Source organism: Panthera leo, chromosome D2 (assembly GCF_018350215.1).
Source record: "Panthera leo isolate Ple1 chromosome D2, P.leo_Ple1_pat1.1, whole genome shotgun sequence".
Taxonomy (NCBI): domain Eukaryota; kingdom Metazoa; phylum Chordata; class Mammalia; order Carnivora; family Felidae; genus Panthera; species Panthera leo.
This window is the reverse complement of record NC_056689.1, coordinates 24,288,060-24,311,389: the sequence shown is the minus strand read 5'-3', so window position 1 is coordinate 24,311,389 and position 23,330 is coordinate 24,288,060. Positions and strand designations below refer to the sequence as shown.

Genomic DNA, 23,330 nt, shown 5'->3' with positions numbered 1-23,330 from the left:
ATATTTAGTTTTAACCCTGAAACTAAAGGGTTTGGGGGCAGAGGTTAACATCTGTTTCAAATAGGCCCCTCCCTGTGAGCAGCTATTTTCTCATAAGAACGGTATTCATCTGATCTAAAGCCAACAAAAGGGGCACCTGGGTGACTCAGTCGGTTAAGCATCCGACTTCAGCTAGGTTATGATCTCACAGTTTGTGAGTTCACGCCCCACATCGGGCTCTGTGCTGACAGCTCTGAGCCTGGAGCCTGCTTTGGATTCTGTGTCTCTCTCTGCCCCTCCTCTGCTCACACACTCTCTTTCAAAAATGAATAAACATTAAAAAAAATTTTTGTAAGCCAACAAAAGATGTACGGTGGCAACAGAGAGGCTCTGGGTCTTTATAATAACCCTCAGCAGCAAAATTTTTCTTTGGGGAACCAACTTCAAGGGAGCATAGAGCTAAAAGTCTGGTTCCTCAAACCAAGAACCCCTTTTTCAGACTACAACCTTTCTTTCTAGAAAGTATCCTTTGCCTTTGGGAACCCCTTCTGAGACTTTAGTACTTCAATCCTACTATGCTCCCTAATCATCTAACCTGTCTTACATCTTTTGTACATCTTGGACTGTTTGTTGATACTAAAGACATTCTCACTTGGGGGCACCTGAGTGGCTGTTGGTTAAGCATCTGACTTTGGCTCAGGTCACGATCTCACAGTTCATGAGTTGAAGCCCTGCATCGGGCTCTCTGCTGTCAGCACAGAGCCCCCTTCAGATCCTCGGTCCCCCTCTCTCTCTCTGCCCCTCCCCTGCTTTCTCCCTCTCAAAAATAAACATTAATGGGGAAAAAAACCTGTATTTTCATTTGTATCCTTGATTCCTTCACTTTTTGTCCTTCTGTCACACCAAGAACCCAACCCTCTTTTCCCAATTTAACATCTACAACGGAGAAGCAAGCTAAGAACCACAAAAATTGAGCCAGGCTTCTCTGAGATCCTTTTGGCTCCTGAGCAATCCTAATCTTGGGAGCATATTCCAAATATTTTCCACTCCTCAAGACCAGGACCTGATCCCAGCCCCCTCACCATTAGGAAATGAGCGGACAATCTGTGTGAGCCTCCACCAGATTTCCTCACGTGTCTTGCCAGGATTTGACTGTGACCAAGCTTACAGTTCCTCTTTCCCATTTCGGACTCCATACTGTTCATGCTGTTCCCTACGGAGGAAGCCATTTCCCCATCCTCTGGTCACGTTCCATCTTCCATGAAGGCTGCACCAGCTACCTTACAGGTTTAGTGGCAGAAGAGGGTGTTTGTTAAATATCTGATTTAAATTGAGGCTTTCTTTCCCTTTTTGCCTATGCATATCTACAAACGACTTGAATAAGAGAATATTTACTATTAGAAGAGTATTTAAATATGAGGTATTTACTAGTGACCAGTTAAGGAGTTCCTAACTGCAGCCCACACTGCCCTTTTGACCCAACAAGAACCAGAAAAGTTCCTCACCGTCCACTAGATGGCACTGCTTGCTCAGCAGTGACTTTTCAAGGACACTATTCCAACTGTGGCAAAATAAGCGAATCTTGAAGAGGCTCTCCTTTTTCAAACTATACCATTTGCTCCCGCAGAGGTCTCCAATTCAGCTATGCTGGGATTATGACAAAATATAGTAATGATCACTTTTGATGTTTACATTTATAGTCTACTGGTCTAGAATGATCCAACAATAGCTACTGTTGTTACAGTTCATGAAAGCCTGGACTCTTCACGTATATTATAAACACCCTATGGCCAACTGCCTCACACTTGTATTCTTCACCATCTAAAACAACACTTTAATCACAACCCTGCACGAATGAAAAGGGACACCACAGGAAATGGAGACAGGCTTTTCACAATGGAGTGTAAGGACCAACAACCTTCAGCAGGTGGTCCCCAACTTGTCCTTGGGAAGTACCTGAAGAGGAATGGGAACGTCCGGGTCACTCGCCACAGTAGGAGAACTCATCCCCCTGTGGCCCCGTAACAACAGCCCAGGACTGTCAAACCACTTCACTCTTGGCTCTGTCTCCAAGCTGGTAGAAAACTGCAGGTAGGTCATGACCTTCTGGACCTCAATTTGTTTCATTATGAGGTAATAGGTCTTAAAGGCTTTAAAAATTGACATCCAAAATACATGAAATAGTACCTACAAAGGGTTAAAAGCAGATAATGTACTTAACATTTTGAATGGATTTAGAGACAAAATATTTTCATTTCAATAACCTTGATAAAACATGAGGGATAAACAATGGCTTTGAAGAAACGATCTTGGAAATAGTTTCTTGTTCTCTTTTCTCTTACGCATGGTTTCCAGGAACTAGAGGTTACCTGTGGTTACCATGGCAGGACAGCTAAGACTTACCACGTACCACTTAATTTCTGAAAGAAATGTTTATCATTCTGCAAAAGCCAAACCTGAGCACCTTCCGGGCCTTCTAACATCCAGCTAGCCATCTGGGTTCAATAGTGAGAGGCCACCAACTAAGTAAGTTAGTACAGGAGCCCACTCAACTTCCCGTACAAGTGTAATGCATTGCCATTTAGTGGAAACAGGCTATTCCTAAATCCCATGCGGTGCCTTAAGCCAAACAGAAGACACAAGAACACCTGGAAACCCCAGAGGAGATGGCCATGTGTTTTTATTTAATTAGTCAGTGGAAGACACCGCTAGGATGCCCCAGAGGTGCCAAGTTGTGTTGGTCAAAAGACAACAGATGTTAAGATTCAAACACAAAATTTAACCAGATTGAAGAGTAAATTAACTGGTGTAGGAGCTTCAGAACAAGTGAAGAAGTCCATTAAGCGTGTACTTTTCGGAGATGGTCAGAATGGGGTTCTGATAAGCATGGGCCACACTGCTGATGGATAAAGAGGGAAGGGAGCAAGGGAGACACTGCTGGTGGAAAAGGAGCAGGGCTTACAAAGGGCTCCTGTCAAAATACAACCAGGCTCATTTTATTTATTTTGAGAGCGCACAAGCAGGGGCGGCACAGAGAGAGATGGGGGGGGGGGGGGGGGGGGGAAGGGAGAGAGAATCCCAAGCAGGCTCTGCATTGCCAGTGCAGAGCCCAACGTGGGGTTCAAACTCACTAGCCACAAGATCATGACCTGAGCCAAAAGCAAGAATCCGACGCTTACCTGACTGAGCCAAAGAGGTGCCCTACCAACCTCATTTTTCAGAGACAAATATCAAGACTCATAAGTTTATCTGAGGCACAAACTTTTAAATCTGAAGTTTGATAAATCAGAGTCTGGGATATTCCAACACTGAGATGGACAAACTGACATAACATTTTATTGTATTTTGAGAGAGGACGCAAGTGAGCAAAGGGCAGAGAGGGGGGGGGGGGAGAGAGAATCCGACGAGGGACAGAGAGGGAGAGAGAGAGAGAAGTGGGGCTCACCCGATGTGGGTGATAAAACCACGGTTTATGGGATCATGACCTGAGCCAAAGTCAGAGGCCTAAGCGACAGCCACCCAGGCGCCCCCAAACTGACATAACTTTTAACAGAGAATAGAAGTCTTACTCGTAAGAAGCTAGCTTATTTTTGGTTTCATCTGCAGCAAGATGAGACCTGAACAAATGGGGCCTTGGCACAGTCACCTGGACTCCTCCTACTTCTGCTAGTTTCATCACCCCATGTGTTAGCCCCATCCCACCCTCAACCCAGCAGTCCCTGACCCAGTCTCTAAGGCAGTGTGGCGCGCTGGTCCATCTGTCTGTCCCTCCCACAATCGCACACAATAAGCCAAGTCCATGCTTTAAACACCCCCATGGTCTGTACCCAGACGTTTCACTTTCACCCCACCCCCACTCCTACTGCAGCAGTGGGACCGGGCCCGCGTGGTGCTCCCCAACCACCGTGCCCTGGCTGGTGGCAGGGACCCCGGGGATAGCCGCCTGCAACTGAGCACTGTCCAGGCGGCCAGGCACACATTTAAACCTCAGGACCTTCCTTATGCTCTTTCACCTCAGTTGTCGGGGAAACAGACTGCAACAACGGAGAACAACTTTAACATACCAGAGTCGTTTGTCATTGGCTGAATCTCTTCAAATTCATCTTCAGGATTTACAACAGAGAAACCATACAAAACGTGCCTTTAAACTACCAACACATTTGGGGCGACTGGGCGGTTCAGTCGGTTGAGCGTCTGGCTCCGGCTCAGGTCATGATCTTGCAGTTCGTGGGTTCGAGCCCCACGTTGGGCTCTGTGCTGACAGCTCAGAGCCTGGAGCCTGCTTCGGATTCCGAGTCTCCCTCTCTCTGCCCCTTCCCCGCTCATGCTCTGTCTCTGTCTCTCGAAAATGAATAAACATTAAAAAAAAAAATTTTAAACTACCAACACATTCAACAAAGGTATAAAACACAATTACTTTATTGATCTCTTACAATCAAACACTGTCAACTACCATTACTTCCACTCATGCATCAGTAAAGGATATTTCCTTAGTATTTTCAAATGATACATTTAAACGATAAACAAAAAAGTTAGAACTTAAAATGCACCCTGATTAATTATGTAAACCGGTAATTTTTTTTTTAAAAAAGCATAACTAACAATTTGGTTCCTTTCTTCATAAAATGGAAATTTAAATATTTCTCCTGATAGTCTTGAGGTTCTCATTATGTCGTGAGTAGTGCAAAGTGTGGCACAGTTTCATCAAGAAAGGTGTGTCTCACACGCCTTATTCAACAAACGAAATGTGCATAACAAAATGCATACAGTCAATGCATGATAGAAAGCATGTTTCAAACACAAGGCGGCCCCTCGGGCCACCATATTATTTAGGTTTTTGCATTATCATTTATGGCATTATAGATTAATTATACATAACATACTTTTATACATTTTAACCCTGAAGATAAGAAAAATAACTGTTGCTTGAAAAAGTTATTCCAGGTAGCCATTTGGTTTGTATCAGGAGAAAGTGAACCTCCGAGAGTCTAGTGTCTGCCAAGTCTGGAATCAGCTGGAGTCAGTCAATCGGACATGACAAACTTCACAGTGACTGTTTCCCAAGTCCCGGCGACGCTTCTTCCCACAGTGCGCCAGACGACGAAGCATCTCTGGAATCACCCTTGCGTGTGGTTTTCCCTTTTTTTTTTCTGGATCAACTACTATTCTATTATTTTGTCCTTTCTTCTCAGCTCCTTTATGGCCTTTCATTTTAATTATTCATAAATCCTTTCAGAATATCCTCAGAGAGCTCCATAAGGGGAAGTTCTGGAGACGGAAAATCCAAGGGAGGAAGGTTGGGTATGGGGATATCCTTGGCTTTGCCGGTATTCGCTGAAAACTTCTGCCAGGTGGGAGAGGCTGTGGCAGTTTCCGAATGTGGTGGCAAGCTCCACAACTCTGACTTTTCTACAAAATCGGCATCCACATCCAGCTCCTTTTCTACTGGGCCTTTTAGAAGTCTGGCCTTTTCAGCCTTTAGTTGTTTGTTTTCTTTCCTTAACCTTTCGTTCTCAGCCACGAGGAATTCGACGTGCCTCTCCAAATCTGCGATCTTGGTAGCCTGCTCCTCTATGATTGTCTTGTCATCCTTGGGGGCTTTGCTTCCAATGCACGGCTCTGCCGGCTCCCTCTTCTGCTGAAGTAAAAACAGCAGTGTGTCTGGATCCCTGTCAAAGACCCCCTGGATTTCAGGCAGATGTTTCTCCGTGGAAGGGCTGTATTTCTCAGAGAGAAGGGGGCTCTGGCCCTCTGCATCCTCAGAAGGGGGTTTGTGCGGGGCCTGGAGCTGGGCGGCCGCATCCTTGTCTGTGCTCTGTTGGGCTTTCAGTCTCTCTTCCCGCTTGGCCCTTTTCCACCTCTCCTGGATGAGGAGGAGCTGTTTCATGTGGCTGTCCCTTTGCAATTCCAGTGACAGATGAGCCTATCACACAGAAGGAAAGGTGTCATTTAACATTTAAGTCTCTTTAGTAATCTCCAATGAATATAATCCCAAGATCCTCCTTTCTAAATAACTTTATAACACTTAAAATTTACATACTATGTTTGCAATTCAGTAGAACCCCTGATTTTTTTAAAGACAACTGGGTCTTTAAAGACAACAGTCATGGCCCCACCACAAAAAGAGGGTGCGTGCGGGCCACACAGGCGACTAGGGAGGTCTGCGCTTCTGAGCCCGACATCTCCCATGTGAGGCCACTCCTCCAAGACCAAGATGTAGCTGAACTCCCTAATACATAAAGAGAATCAGCCAAAATAAGAAGACCGAGGCACACATTCTAAATGAAAGAACAAAAGACAAATCCTTAGAAAAACAACTCAATGAAACAAAGATAAGCAATCTACCCCATAAACAGTTCAAAGTAAATAAAGATGCTCACCAAACTTGGGAGAAGAATCAACATAAAACTTCAACAGAGAGACAAAAAATATCTCCATAATATAAGAAATTATCAACCAGAACAGAAGAATACAATAAAAGAAATGACAAATACATTATACAGAACAGAGTAGATGATACAGAAGAACAGATCAGCAATCTTCAGGACAGGGTAGCAGAAATCACCCAAAGTAAACACCAAAAGAAAAAAATTGGGGGATGAGGATAGTTATTTAAGGAAAATATCAAGACTAAGAAAATTCACATGAAGAAATAACAGCTGAAAACTTCCCTAACATGGGGAAGAAAACACACATCAGGTCCAGGAATCAAATAGAGCCCCAAACAAAATTAACCCAAAGAGATCCATACCAAGACACATTATAATTGTCAAAAATTAAAGACAATCTTAAAAGCAGCAAGAGAAAAACAACTAGTTATGTATACGGGGATCCCCAAAAGATTAACAGCTGTTTATATATATATATGTTTATATATATATATATGTTTATATATATATTTGGAAACAGCAAGATTCTATTCTGGGAAAATGAATTTTTGGTATTCTCCTTCCTCATCTTTGTAACAACATCTAATTTTTAGGGCTGTTCTCTGGATATCATTTCTTTCATTCTAAATTTATTCTGAAAGAGAGATTGCAAGTGGGGGAGGGGCAGAAGAGACAGGGAGGGAGAGAGTCCCAAGCAGGCCCCACATTGTCAGTGCAAAGTCCATTGTGGGGCTAGAACTCACACACGAGATCATGACCTGAGTCGAAATCCAGAGTTGGATGTTTAACAGACAGGGTCACCCAGGCACCCCATGAATGTCATTTCTGTAGAGATCTGTGCACTCCAGTTTCGACGAAACTTATATAACCTCAAGTATAAAATAACATATTGGGTTTTGTTATTAATTATATAAATCAGTAATTTTATTTTCACCATCAAAAGGATCATGTTCTGTCAACAGCAGTATAAAATATGCTATCTGTCTGGCCAACAAAAACATGAAGCCCCCATACGAACTGGGTGGCAAGGGAAAAGTACAACATGGGAAACAGCAATTTCAGAAACAAAAACACTTTCCAACATACACACGTTCCAAAAAAAGGCCTCTGTAAAGTGTACAAATGGTAGAAGAAAATGTAACAAGTGGAGAGCCTGTGTGGTTCAGTCGGTTAAGTGTCCGACTTCGGCTCAGGTCATGATCTCACCTTTCCCAAGTTCAAGCCCTGCATCGGGCTCTGTGCTGACAGCTCAGATTCTGTGAGATTCCCTCTCTCTCTGCCCCTCCCCCTGCTCGCACTCTGTCTCGAAAGAAGAAGAAGAAGAAGAAGAAGAAGAAGAAGAAGAAGAAGAAGAAGAAAAAGAAAAAAGAGAAAGGGAAGGGAGGGAAAGAGAAAGGAAGGAAGGGAGGGAGGGAGGGAGGGAGGGAGGAAGAAAAGCAAGAAAAAATACAACAAGTACCACACACTGGTAAAGAACTGAACATATCTGCTGTTCTTTGGCAACTAAGCCAAGTGCAACGGCTAGAAGGAAGCAATCACTGACAGGTTTTCACAATCTCACATTTAATTCTCCACTTTCCTGAGCAGCAGCACAGCCTGGAGAAGTGTCACTGAAGACGGAGACAGAAAAACACTGCAGGAGTTGACCACAAATCACATGGTACACACTTTAGGGAACTGCAAGAATCCTGTATAAAACTGTGTGTTTCTGACCACCACAATGAAGATATCACAAACGTGGAATGATTCATTTTTTCCGAAGGTCTTAGGTCTTCTAACATCATGACCGTGCTGCACACTAAACAATACCAGAGTCGTAACAAATACCAACTATGCCAATTACAGAATTTGGAAGGAAATGGAGAACGTGTTCTATTTTTCAGGTGCTCTGTTTCAGACCAATTAAAGCCCCCGGTCACTGACACTGTCTTTCTTAAAAGCGTGAAGGGCTCTGGCCTTTTAAGATTAATGCTTCTGGCTGGTGCCTGTGTCTGTGTGAAGCAAGCCTCCAAGCTCCTGGATTCAGGGCTCCTGGTGACCCAGCGCCAGCGGTAGGAGCTCCTGGCAGGGAGAAGAGGGAAAGGGGTGGCTCTCTCCCAACCCTCCCACAGCAAGCAGGGTAGGAACTGCGGCGCCTGAGCAGGATGCCTGCGACCCCTGTGCAGCTGTGACCAGGCACCAGTGCTGGGGGCACACGCAGTCCACTGCATTCCTTGATTAGAAGACCCAGGATACTAAAGATGCCAACTCTCCCCAAATCGATACACAGGCTTAATGCAATTCCAGCTACATCACAGAAAGATGCCAGTTACAGAAGGGGGGAAGGCTAGGCCTCTGGTGATAGTGTTACAGGAGGTGAATCCTCTGCCAACTATTGGCTGGTTTCTAAGCAAAAAGTCTGTAGGCCAAGAATGGCACAAAATATTCAAAGTGCTGAAAGGAAAAAACTTACAACCAAACATACCTAGCAAGCTTACCACTCAGAATTGAAGGAGAGATCAAAGAGTTTCCCAGACAAACTAAAGCTAAAGGAGTTCATCACCGCTAAACCAGCTCTACAAGAAGCATTAAAGGGAATTCTTTAAGCAGAAAATAAAAGGCCAAAAGTAGAAACAAGAAAATACCTGAAAGAAAAATCTCTCATTAGTAAAGCAAAACATACAGAAAAGGAAGTAGATCGACCAGGACAAAGCTGGTATGAGGGTCAAAAGACATAAGTACTAAAATCAACAAAATCTCCAATAATTAGTTAAGGGTCTCATTAAATAAAAAGGCATAAAACAGATGTCAAAAACATAAAACGTGTGGGTGTGCGCACACGAAGGTGATAAGGTGACTAAAGATGTAGTGCCTGTAGAATGCATGCCTACTTAAATGACCAACTTAAAACAGACTGCAATATATGCATGTTATTATATATAAATCTCATGGCGACCACAAACCAAACCCTTACCACACACGTAGGAGCCCAAACATAACACTAAAGAAAATAATCAAATACAAGGGAAGAGAGTAATAGAAAAAAAAGGAACAGGAACTACAAAGACAAGAAAACAATTTTTAAAATGGCAATAAATACATACCTATCGATAATTACTTTAAATGTAAAGACTCCAATCAAAATGCTCCAATCAAAACAGGTAGGGTGGCTGAATAGATTAAAAAAAAAAAAAGGCCTATGTAAATATTCCCTACAAGAGACTCACTTCCAATCTAAAGACACATACAGACTAAAAGTGGAGTAATGGTTGGGAATGCAAGCTGGTGCAGCCACTCTGGAAAACAGTATGGAGGTTCCTCAAAAAACTAAAAATAGAACTACCCTAGGACCCAGCAATTGCACTACTAGGCATTTATCCATGGGATACAGGTGTGCTGGTTCGAAGGGACACATGCACCCCCATGTTTATAGCAGCACTATCAACAATAGCCAAAGTATGGAAAGAGCCCAAATGTCCATTGACGGATGAATGGATAAAGATGATGTGGTGTATATATGTACAATGGAGTATTATTCGGCAATCAAAAAGAATGAAATCTTGCCATTTGCAACTACGTGGATGGAACTGGAGGGTGTTATGCTAAGTGAAATTAGTCAGAGAAAGACAAAAATCATATGACTTCACTCATATGAGGACTTTTAAGAGACAAAACAGATGAACATAAGGGAAGGGAAACAAAAATAATATAAACACAGGGAGGGGGATAAAACAGAAGAGACTCATAAATATGGAGAACAAACTGAGGGTTTACTGGAGGGGTTGTGGGAGGGGGGATGGGCTAAATGGGTAAGGGGCACTAAGGAATCTCCTCCTGAAATCACTGTTGCACTGTATGCTAATTTGGATGTAAATTTTAAAAAATAAAAAATAAAATTAAAAAATAAATAAAAGTGGAGTAATGGAAAAAGATATTCTATCCAAACAGAACAAAATAAAAGCTGGGGTAGCAACACCTATATCAGGGAACATACGCTTTAAAACAAAAGCTGTAATAAGAGACAAAGAAGGACACTACACAATGTTAAAGGGATCACTCCAATAAGAAGAAAATATTTGGAAATATTTATGCAGCCAACAAAGGAGCACCTGAATATATAAAGCAAATAGTAACAAATGCAAAGGAAGAAACTGACAATAATAAACAACAGGGAACTTTTAAGGCCCACTTACACAACAGATAGATCATCCACACATAATAGTAGTAAGGAAACACTGTCCTTAAAAGACACATTAGACCAGATGGACTTAACAGATATATATAGAACAATCCATCCAAATACAGAATACACATTCTTCTCAAGTGCACACAGGACTGCCTCCAGGATAAATCACTCAGGTGATGATCAGGCTCAGGTCATGATCTCGCGGTTTTGTGAGTTCAAACCCCGCATTGGGCTCTGTGCTGACAGCTCGGAGACTGGAGCCCACTTTGGATTCTGTGTCTCCCTCTCTCTCTGCCCCTCCCCTGCTTGCGGTCTGTCTCTCAAAAATAAATAAATGTTTAAAACCCATCATACTCAATGATTAGAAGCTGAAAGTTTTCCCTCTAAGATCAGGAACAAGATAAGGACTATCAACTCTTGCCATTTATTCAATATAATACCAAAGTCATACCCAATAATCAGATTTAAAAAAAAAAAGAAAAGGTATTCAAATTGGTTAAGGAAGAAATAAAACTCACTATCTGCCGATGACAGAATACTATATACAGACAACCCATAAGAAGCCACCAAAAAACCACCAGAATAAATGATTTCAGTAAAGTTTCAGGATACAAAATATACAGTAATCCATCACATTTCTATACACTAATATCAAAATAGCATTAAGTGAAATTAAGACAACAATCGTATCTACAATTACCTCAAGTAGAATAAAATACCTAAAAATAAATTTATAACCAAAGTGGCCTTTGGTCTGAAAACTAAAACACAGATGAAAAAAATAAAGATTACACAAATAAATGGAAAGACATACTACTGAAATGTCCATGTCACCCAAAGCAATCTACAGATTCAGTGCAATCCCTACTAAAATACCAATGACACTTTCCACTGAACTAGAACAAATAATCCCAAAATGTATATGGAAACACAAAAGTCCCAAATAACCAAAGCAATCTTGAGAAAGAACAAACCTGGAGGTACTATGCTCCCAGATTTTATTGCAAAATAAAAGTATATTAAGTATGTATGTATGTGTGTATACACACACACACACACACACACACACACACACACACACACACACAAGTATATTACAAAAGCTATGTAATCAAAACAGTATGGCATGGCACAAAAACAGACATCTACATCAATGGAAAAGAGTAGAAGTCACAAAAATAAATGCACATAGAGTCAATCCATGACAAAGGAGAGAAGAATATACAATGGGGAAAGACAGTCTCTTCAATAAATGGTGTTGGTAAAACTGGTGTTTGCACTACATGCAAAAGAATTAAATTGGACCACTTTCTTACATCATATACAAAAATAAACTCAATGAATTGAAGACCTAACTGTGAGACCTGAAACTATAAAACTCCTGGAAGAAAACATAAGCAGTAAGCTCTTTCACACTGGTCTTAGTGATTTTTTTTTATCTGTCTCTTCAAGAACAAAAGTAAAAATAAATGGGACTGTATCAAAATATAAAGCTTTTGCAGTGAAGGAAACCATCAACGAAATGAAAAGGGAACCTACTTTTCATAAGGGACAATGTATTCACAAATGAAGTATCCACTAAGGGGTTATCATCCAAATTATATAAAGCACTCATAAAAGTCATTATGAGAAAAACAATCGGTTTTTAAAAATGGGCACAGGATCTGAGTACACATTTTTCCAAACACATACAGATGGCCAACAGATACATGAGAAGATGTTCAACATCACTAACCATTAGAGAAATGCAAATAAAAAAACACAATGAAATATTATCTCACACCTGTCAGAATGGCTGCTATGAAAAGTCAAGAAATAACAAATACTCGCAGGACGTGGTGAAAAAGGAACCCTTACGCACCGTTGGTGGGAATGTTAAGTTGGCGTTGCCACTACGGAAGCCAGTATGGTGGGTTCTCAAAAATTTAAAAATATAACAACCCTACAATCCAGTTATTCCACTACTAGGTATTTACCCAAAGAAACTAAATACACTAATTCGAAAAGATATCCACACCTCTGTGTTCACTGCAACATTATTTACAATAGCCAAGATACAGAAACAATCTGTATCTGTGGGTAGACGAATGGATTAAAAAAGATGTGGTACAAGGGGCGCCTGGGTGGGTCAGTAGGTTCAGCATCAGGTCATGATCTCAAAGTTCTTGGCTTTGAGCCCTGACGTCAGGCTCTATGCTGACAGTTCAGAACCTACTTCGGATTCTGTGTCTCCCTCTCTCTCTGAGCCTCCCCCACCACTCACGCTGCCTCTGTCTCTCTCTCTCAAAAATAAACATTAAAAAAAAAAAAAAAAAAAAGATGAAGTATATATAAATAGTAGCGTATTATCCAGGCATAAGAATGAGACCTTACCACCTGTGACAACATGGATGGACCTAGAGGATCTTACACTAAGTAAAATAAGTCAGAGAAAGACAAATATCTTATGATTTTACTTGTATGTGAAATCTAAAAAACAAATGAACAAAAACAGACTCATAAATACTGAGAATTGGTGGCTGCCACGGGAGTGGGGGGAGGGGTGTGGATTGATGGATGAAACAGGTGAAAGGGATTAAGAGGTACAAGTGTCCAGGTATAAAACAAGTAAGCCATGGAGATGAAAAGGACAGTAGAAGGAATATGGCTAATAATATTGTAAGAACACTGTATGGTGAGAGATTGGAACTATTCTTATGGTCAGCACTGCATAATGTACAGAATCGTCAAATCACAATGTTGTGCACCTGAAATTAATGTAACATTGTATTATCAACTGAACTTAAAAATGACAGAATGAATGGCAGTTGAGGAACAGAGAGGCTCAGGAACTTGCCCAAGGTCACACAGCCAAAAAGGCAAAGCAGAGGTGTGGACCAACCAGGGCAGTCCAGCCCCAGTGAGGTGGTTTTAAAACACGTCTGAAAAAAATAAAATAAAATAAAATAAAAAATAAAAAAATAAAACATGTCTGTAACTTTTTGAACAGTCCTATCAAGAGATGGAGTCTAATTCCCCTCCCCTCGAACTGGGCGGGCCTCTGTGGTCAATTCAAGGAACAAGGCAGATGGAGGGACAATGCTGTGGAACTTCCACTATCTGTTGGCTTCTCCTCAACCACCATGTGGGCAGATTAGAGAGAGACGAGAGAGGATGAGGATGAGGAGAGATGCCTCGCTGCCTGAGGAGCCCTAGCAGTTTCAGACCCAGCATCAGAGCCCTCCCAGCCCAGCACCAGACAGAGAAGACACCTCTGAGATGACACCACCAGCTACCACCATTGACCGCATGACAGCCCTCGACCCCTGAGAACTGCCCAGCTGAGCCTGAGCCCCATCAACCTGATTTGTGAGCAAAAAAAAAAAAAAAGACTTTATTATAACGTGACAACCTTGGTGATCTCCTTCCACTTAATGATCAGTCAACCATCATCATGCCATACAGCTAGGAAACTTATCTATGTATGCGTGTGGAATAGTAACTGTGCTGCAAGAACGTGGGAGATGTTTTTGGGCCACCACCATCACCGTCTAAGTACTCACACCGTGTAGGATGTCGTGTGCAAGGCTTGTGTGCAAAGAACAGTCTACCTTCACATGGGCGTCGTGATTAAGTTTTCTTACCATTTTACAAGTTTGCTTTCAAAGAATTACACTACCATAAGGTATGCCTCTCTCTCATAATTGGGAGAAACTGCATATTGGCCTATCATCACACATAAGTGAGTTTTTAAAAATGTTAATAATGTTTCCAATACTGTATTATGGATGACTGTAATACTGTAGACCATAAACCCTTTATAAGGACTCATACAGTGGTGTGGAGGTTAGGCTACTGTGAAACAAGAGTATGGATTACACCAGGCTGCCATAAAGCAATCACACTGCTACGACTTCATCAGTGCATGAACTGTTATACCTGCACATAAACGAGTTTTTCACTTTCATTTTAGATGTCTAGTGTTAGTAATACATATTAATTTCTACAGTCTTGTATTCTGTAAGACAGTACTGATATAGGTGGTAACAGACAATTCATCTCATAAACAGACAACATAAACTTATTTTATCGACAAATACAGGATAGTACTTTAAATGTTTTCCTTGTTATATTAGTATTTTCTTTTTTCTAGCTTACATTCATGCAAGAATACAGTATATAATCACCTAACATACAAAATATATGTAATCAACTGTTTATGTTATCATTAAGGCTTCTGCTCAACAGTAGGCTATTGTAGTTAAGTTTGGGAGAAGGGGTATAAAAATTACAGGCAGATTTTCAACTGTACAGGAGGCTTGCATCCCTAAGACCCAAGTTATTCAACAGTTGACTATTCAACATTTTCTAAGCTGAATGTGTTTTTTGTCAGTGAGTATTTGTGGAAACTTTCTGTTAACAATTTTCTACTTGTAAAAGTAACATTCACTATAGATAGAGTATGTGAAACAAACTTTTTAATATTTGGTTTAAAATATTGCCTGGCAATATGTGAACCATACTATGTACTTTTTAAATTTTTTAAAATGTTTTCATTTATTTTTGAAAGTAGGGACAGAGAGAGAGATAGAGCAGAGGAGGAGCCGGGGATTGGGGAGGGGACAGGATTCAAAGCAGTCTCTATGCTAACAGCAGAAAGCCCAATGTGGGGCTCGAACTCACAGAACTGCAAGATCATGAATTGAGCCAAAGTCAGACGCTTAACCGACTAAGCCACCCAGGCACCCCCACACTGGGTACTTTAAAAATTTTCTAAATGAGAAAAACACTGGCCTAAAAAAAGACGACAATGCAATTTAATAGAATTCTATCTGATACGATTTTTAAAAACTTAAATGCCATCTGTATTCAGCTTGAAATTAGAAAACTTTCTGCTTTAGGGATGTATACTACAACTAGCTAAAATCCCTTTTTATTAAGGGGCTCAGAAGGCTCAGTGCATGTATGTATTATGTGGCCAACATGAGCAGTTCTACACTGTCAAAAGGAAGTGCAGGAAATAAAACACAACTTTCAGATTTTCTTGGTTCAGTTTGAGGAAGTGGCATTTTCTCCCTGCCACTGACATCCCCTCACAGAAAAGATCTCCTTAATTCAACTAGACAAACATTTACTGAGTATCTCCTAAGTACCCTGCCACTTGCATAATCAGAAAATCATCTTTGGATGAAGGCATTTTCAAAACCTAGGTACACCCTCCCCTAACACGGAAAACATTTAAAGCCATTGGTGAAACAAATATAAAGGTACCAGAACTGTTTAGGAATTCAGGAAAAGACAAATTCAGATTTAAATTATTTTTGGCAAGCAAAGGGAAGTCCAATTGGTCGACCCTTGGCCAGGCCTGCTTACTTTCTGTGAGCTAAGCTAATACTGAAATGAGTTAATGATCAGGAAAGACCCTAGAAGTCTCTAAGGAAAACACTCGATCTGAGATCTAGAAGTAACTAACAGAAAACAGAAGTTTCTGCATGCCATCTCTGGGATGTCGACAGTAGTTCACTGAGTTTTAATTTCTGAAGTACTCCTATCTTTTCCATTTTATGTATTTTTGACTACAGTGTTTTGAGAAGGGCATACTTTATTTTACACACAATTCAAGTATCCACAAGAAAATCCTTCTAACCCTTATGCAAATATTAAGAAATTGTCTCACCTGCTCAGACTGTGTGAGCTTCATGGCTTCAGAAAGATACGCTGGTTAAAAAAAAAAAAAGGCACATTAATGAGTGTCATAATTTTGTAATCAACAGGTCAGAGGAAGAATTTCAACACTCCTATGACAAAAAAGAACTGGTTTTAGAAGCAGTTCCAAGCAATTCTGCTACATATTTATCTTCCCAAAATCAAACAAGGTGGGGATTTTAAGAAGATAGGATTTTTTTTTCCCTTAAGTTGTATTTATTTATTTTGAGAGAGACAGAGACAGTGCAACTGCGGAAAGAGCAGAGGGAGGGGGAGAGTGAGAGAATCCCAAGCAGGATCCACACTGCCAGCACAGAGCCTGACATGGGGCTTGAACCCACGAAGCTGCAGGAACATAACCTGAGCCAAAACCAAGAGTCGGATGCTTAACTGACTGAGCCACCCAAGCCTCCCAAGAAGACAGGATTCTTAACTTCTCCAAGAAGTCAGTGGTAATCAACTGTAGATATTCTCTACCCCACCTTGAAGGAGTCTGCTCTTCAAAATCCTTGTAGATTTCACAATTAAGAAAGTAAAGATGGCCTAATAAAAAAATAGGATTAGGGAGGATTAAAACTAAGCAAAAACCTTATCAAAACCTTATTATTATGATCACAAAAATGTCAAGAGATTGATTACAGGTGTCTTTTTAACCACATGAATACTTGGACTAAATCATTTTGGCCTCCTTCAAAACTACTTTTATTGAATTATTTCTGAGCTATCCCATCAACCTAACCTACCACGCATGAATCAGGTAGTTAAAAGCCATTAAGAACTTGTTGACATATTTATTGTAAGTTGTTGTCTTTTATTAAGACCTTAAATAGTCCTAATAAATAATAAACTTAAGCTTCTCTTTGACCTTAGGATCAGTTCCTGGGTGACTTAATTTACTTGAATTTAAATAACAGTCACTGTAAAAATACATTTTTCCTCTCTGCTAAAAAGCTTAAAGCCAAATTCTCCTTCTATCAAATAAGCAAGAACTCATGGTACACTTTGTGAACAATATTTCCAGGCACTCCTCATTTTATCTTTCTAAGGATTCCTCATCTGCTTATTTTTAATTACATTTTGTATTTTGTTGTATTCCTCTGGAAGACCTTTTATATACTGCCTGGAACAAAAGAGAGTATAAACAAGTATCATAATAGATCATACACAATCTCTATTTCTTATTTCTTATTATCAACGTCTCAGTATCTCTCATCCCTACATTAAGTTCTTTTTGCCTTTTTGCAGATCTTACAGGGCAATGTTTCTGTCATCTTAAAGCCAAATATTTTAATGATTTTGAGTTCATGACTTAGAACTGTTGCCTGCTAGGTTATACCATAATCTTTAAGATACGGATTAACTGGATGGTCCTTCCCCAACAGTAAAACAGAGTTGGCTATATAGCCTTTGCTCTGGCCATACTTAAATTTTTTCCTCAACTTTTGTGTCTTTTATTCCTATAGTAAGTCTATATAACTGCATACAGACTATTTCTTTGTCTTTTTCTTCATGTTTAAGGCTGCTGAGACACTCTTATCTATTGCAGCAATACAGTGTGGATGAACTTCCCTATTATTTCCACATACCATCGTCTCCCCATCTGAACTACAGTTTGCTGTAAATTCACTTTTTAAACAAAGGGAACAGTTTCATAAAACCAGGCTTAAACCAACTGGACAGCCTTTGTAGAACCTTGCAACTATAACATGACAGTAGAGAATACCCAAGGACATGAGTTTCCAAAGCCAAAAAAAAATCAAGAGTCACACTGCCACTTAAGGTATTTCCCATGTTTTAATTTACAATTTGGGTCTTAAGGGGGCATCTAGCTGGTTCACTTGGTAGAGTGTGTGACTTTTGATCTTGGGGTTGTGAGTTCAAGCCTCACACTGGGTATAGAGATTACTTTAAAAAAAAAAAAAAAAAAAGTAAAAATAAATAAATAATATTTGGGTCTTAATAAAAGAAAAAAATTTCATCTGATTACATAGTCATGAATTTGTTCCAGAGTCACAACCGAATATCTCACACACACAGCAAAATATTGCCTCTGAATGACAAAGACTGATCTGCTCAGAATCATTTTCATGCTGCCATAGCTTCATAGGAAGGTCCGGGTCAAGATAGGTTTCAACCAAGTATATGTAGACACTGTGAACTCTGAGGTCTGCTCATCTTCTAAACTGCTGGAGTTCTAAGCACTATAAATGGCTATTATCAACTTCACATTTAAGCTTTTGCTCTTTTTGCTGTTTGTCAAAGAAAAGAAACCCACTTAGGCAAGTGGACTGTGTAAGACTATGAGCAGGAATTCTATCCAGCTATAGCTGCTAATCAAGGTTTCTGAGCAACAGATTTTTCTGACAATCCTGGAGTCAAGCCATGTCAGGTGTAGAGCTTACTTAAAAAAAAAAAAAAACCCATCAGAAGATCACAAAGTATAGAGGCTATGAGTTTAGCTATGTAATCTCAGGGTAAATGTTTATGTCCCAGAATCTCCTCTGATCTTTCATAGTTTGATAAGAGGCACCTCCTTTGCCCTTAAGTTCTCTATTTCAGGCTTTCCTTTTCATCAGTCATTCTCAGATGATGACCTTCCCTATCATATTTTTTTTAATGTTTATTTCTTTTCGAGAGAGCAAGCAAACAGGGGAGGGGCAAAGAGGGAAGGAGACACAGAATTGGAAGCAGGCTCCAGGCTCCCAGGTGTCAGAACAGAGCCCAACATGGGCTTGAACCCACAAACCGTGAGATCATGACCTGAGCTGAAGTTGGACACTTAACCAACTTAGCCACCCAGGCGCCCTTCCCTATCATATTTCTAAAATAAATCCCTTCAGAATATATTTACACCCATACCTCCCAAAGCATCTCTGCTATAAGCCCCAGATATAAGTCAATTTAGAAAATACTAAGCTTATTCCAACCACGTCAATTTTCAAATTAGCATTACATTCACAACTCCACTCTAAAAAACACAAGGCTATTTTTAACCCAGTCTAAACTCCAAATCAAATCAGCTCAGTGGGATTAACTGATCACACTTGAGTTCTATCTCCCTAATTAAAACTAATGGGATCCAAAAGGCTGCCTTTATCTTTTCTACCCCTGAGAATGTCACAGATTGTAGATACTGAGAAAGTGGGGAAAGGCGTGTAAAGCCCAATATTGGTTTTAATTCCTCAAAGACAGGGACGCAGATTAGGAATGAAAGAAACGTTTCTCCCTTTTATATATTCAGAACCTCCTAACGCTCAATGCACAACATATACTGATCATTCCATTGTGATATGTTTTATATACACGTAACCACAAAGACTCTGGGTTATTTAACCAGAGGTATTACTTCACTGGGGCATTCACCCACAACACTATTGTTGTTGTTTTTTAAATAGTGTAATATATTTTCTTTTTTTTTTTTTTTTAAGCTTGTTTATTTATTTTGAGAGAGACAACACGTGAGCAGAGGAGGGGCAGAGAAAGAGAGAGAGTGAGAGAATCCCAAGCAGGCTCCACAGCACAGAGCCTGATGTGTGGCTTGAACTTATGAACTATGAGATCATGACCTGAACAGAAATCAAGTGCCACTTAACTGACTGAGCCACTCAGGCAACCCAGTACACTGACTTTTCTGTATAGTGACTATAACAATTTCATTCATAACAAAATATGGTTTATGAAAGATTTAAAGAGTACTAGCTGCCAAGTTTAATGTTGCATAAAGCTCCCCATAAAACTCCCTATAAAAATTCACAAAGACTTATGGGGTATGCACTCAGCCCTACAGCTGAAGGAGTACACTTCAGTGGCAAAACTCATTCTTTAAAAATAAGACTTGAGGGGTGCATGGGTGGCTTAGTCAGTTAAACGTCTGACTTTGGCTCAGGTCATGATCTCGCAGTTCATGGGTTCGAGCCCTGTGTGAGGCTCTGTTCTGTGTCTCCCCCTCTCTCTCTGCCCCTCCCCCTCCTCGCTTGTGCTTTGTCTCAAAAATAAACATTAAAAAAATTTTTTTAAATAAGACTCGAATTTTTTTCTAAAAATCATGGACATGTAGGCAAAAATCACTAACATAAAAGGACTTATTCATACCAGGGCCCACTGTGTGGTATTTCAGCAGTAAGGCAACACTGGAGGGGTATATTCTGCCAAGAAAGAACATGGCTTTAATCACTGCAGTGGCCTAGAAGAAAAAGAAAGTGTTTTCCTCTAACAGAAAGACTATAAGATTTGTTCTAAGAAAGGTGGCCTATTTTTAATGCAGCATAAGTAAAACACTCCCTCCTCAAAGCTTTTAGGTTAATTAGCCAACTGAAACCAGTCTGTACAAAACAGACCCCAAAAATCTATTTGAGTTCAGCATATGCTAGACTGTGGGACTGATTGGGATAAAATTAGGTGTTTGATAAGTCATTAATTCTAAATTTCATACCTAAAAGCAAGCTATCATCAGCATGACACCATAGGCATGAATGTACAGATGAAATATTCAGAAGGAAACTAAGGAAGACCACAGAAGAGTATTATCAGCATCTTAGAAATCCAGTGAAAATTAAATGGTTAGAATTAAGTTGGTTATTACTTTCATAACCCAAAATGGCTAACTAACTGAAATCCATTTTCCATAGTAACTAAGATGTATATTGACAGATATCTTGCAATCACTTCTATCTTTAGGGTTCTCCAGGTTCAGAAAGCTGTGTCCAGGAGTCATTTTGCATATACAACCAGTATTGCATATACAACCTTCATGGTTTAGAAAGACAAGGTTAGGAAGAACTGGGAAATCCAAGATACTCACTTGAAAAATAGTCCAAACTGACATTCTGGTAGGTCAATACTGTCAACCTTGTATATGCAGGCCAACAGCACATCATTACTATTGTGACTTTCATTCTGAATAAACTGTTGAGAGATACTAGAGAAAAGAAACTGCCCTCCAGTTTAGACTTGGTATTTCTTTAAAAGAATACTCACCTGAAGCCTTTTTGTGACAAGAAATAGCCTCTTCGTATTTTCCTGCAGCTAATAAACGATCTGCTCGTCTGCTCTGTTGATGAGCCTAGAAGACAAACATTCCTAAGTTCCTCCAAATTATATAAAAAGACACGACTTAAAATTTTTTGACAAGATAAATAATGCCTTTTTTTGCCACCCAGCAAACCATTACAGATGTATCTATGAGAAATCTAACAGGTAGCATCTGAGGACTGGCATCTTTTCTCAACTCTACCAATAAACTATCAAGTTTAACACCAGCGCTGAGCTCCTTCAATGAGTCACATTCTTCCATTCTTCAGAGATTAACCAAGAGTTACAATCACAGATTGTATATTTATTTACTTGACTTTTAACAACCTCCTTTCAAAACAAAAGCTATCTTGTAGATCCTTTCACTAGTTTGTATAGTTTATAAACTACAATAAGGAAATTATAAAATAGTAAAATTCAAGCTATTAACTCATTCTTTCCTTTCAACATTAAAGTTACTATTTAAGATAAAAATCTGTATACTGTACAGCTAAAGAATTATACCAATATTTAATATTACAGTGATTTTTTTTTCAGGTAACACTGACCAAAACAACAAACTCAGATGTGAAAGCAAATGGTTCAAGTGCCCCCAAATGTAAAGGTAAATGGATTAATAAGTAGTCACTGGCCTCTTTACATGTGTGCTACACTTTAAGAATTACTACAACATGGGACACCTGGTGGCCAGTCGGTTAAGTATCCAACTTCGGCTCAGGGCATGATCTCATGGTTCATGAGTTCGAGTCCGCACCAGGCTCTGTGCTTACAGCTCAGAGCCTGCAGCCTGCTTTGGATTCTATGTCTCTCTCTCTCTCTCTCTCTCTCTCTCTCTCTCTCTCTGTCTCTCTCTCTCTCTCTCTCTCTCCTCCTGCCCCTCCCCCACTCATGCTCGCTTGCACTCTCTCTCAAAAACAGATAAACATTTAAAAAAATTAAAAAAGAAAAAAAGAATTACTACAACTTTATGAATGTGATTCCCTTTCTTACATGAGGATGTGCAGCAGACATATCTGACCTAAGGTTCCACAGTTAGCAGACAAGGAGCAAGTCAGAAATGATCAAAGTCAATTTTTCTAACTAGGTAGTTTTCCTCACTAACAAACTCACAGATGATTTAGAAACGCTGCTTTAAAAAAAGTAAAAAGCATTGTACACCCATCTTCATAGCAGCATCAATCACAACAGTCAAAAAAAGGTGGAAGCAACCCAAATGTCTCTATATATTTATATATGTATATACATACACATATAATAGAATTATTATTAAACCTTGAAAAAGAAGGAAATTCTGATGCATGCTACAACATGAACTCTGAGGACATTATGTTAACAATAAAATATAAAAGGGGCACCTGGGTGGCTCAGTCGGTTAAGCATCACTCTTGATTTTGGCTCAGGTCATGATCTCAGTTTAGGAGTACAAGCCCCGCATTGAACTTGTGCTGACAGAGTGGTGCCTTCTTGAGATTCTCTCTCCCTCTCTCTGCCCCTCCCCTGCTCACATTCTCCCACCCCCCACAAAATAAATTTTAAAAAATTAAAATAAATAAGCCAGTTACAAAAAGACAAATACTATATGATCTCACTTATATGGATATCTAAAGTAGTGAAACTCATAAAAACAGAAAGTGAAATGGTGGTTGCCAGGGGGTGGAGAGAAAAGTGAGTTAAGGTGGAGAGTTTCAATTTTACAAGGTGAAAGGTTCTGGGGACCTGTTGCACAAATGAATATACTTGCTACTAAACTGTGTACTTAAAAATGAGAAAGGATAAATTTTACGCTATGTGTATTACCTCAATTTTTAAATCTTTATTTATTGTTATTTTTTTTTTAGTAACCTTAACTTAAATGTGGGGCTTGAACTCGGGACCAGAGATCAAGAGCTGCATGCTCTTCCGACTGAGCCAGCCAGGCGCCCCTTTACCTCAATTTTTTAACAAAGCAAAAAGCAAATCTGTTCTGTCAGGTGTAAAGTGATTTATCTTGAATGCTTTTCAAAAACTGTGCCACAGATGTCTCATAAAAATACTTCAGAGAATCACTTTTGCAACAGAGTAGAAATATTCTGGGCATGTTT

General features: G+C 39.9%; 1 protein-coding gene and 1 long non-coding RNA gene across 4 annotated transcripts in view; one reads left to right on the top strand and one right to left on the bottom strand.

The window, feature by feature from the left end:
- The first annotated feature begins 1,987 nt into the window (after positions 1-1,987).
- Positions 1,988-21,872, top strand: LOC122201869. Its single transcript, XR_006194355.1, has 2 exons — positions 1,988-2,070; positions 21,787-21,872. It is a non-coding gene; the product is annotated as an uncharacterized LOC122201869 (long non-coding RNA).
- The window catches only part of NRBF2 (nuclear receptor binding factor 2), a 35,346-nt gene continuing 16,391 nt past the window's right edge, over positions 4,376-23,330 (bottom strand). Inside the window, exons 1-4 of one of the 3 annotated variants that reach the window (XM_042907826.1) lie at positions 21,196-21,271; positions 16,701-16,761; positions 16,190-16,230; positions 4,376-5,902 (exon numbers count right to left, since the gene is read on the bottom strand). In XM_042907826.1, the coding sequence (XP_042763760.1) occupies positions 5,192-5,902; positions 16,190-16,213 (735 nt within the window). In that variant the 5' untranslated portion in view covers positions 16,214-16,230; positions 16,701-16,761; positions 21,196-21,271 and the 3' untranslated portion in view covers positions 4,376-5,191. Of the gene's footprint in view, positions 5,903-16,189; positions 16,231-16,700; positions 16,762-21,195; positions 21,281-23,330 lie in introns of those variants that run through there. The other 2 variants (XM_042907825.1, XM_042907827.1) reach the window with 2 other exon arrangements.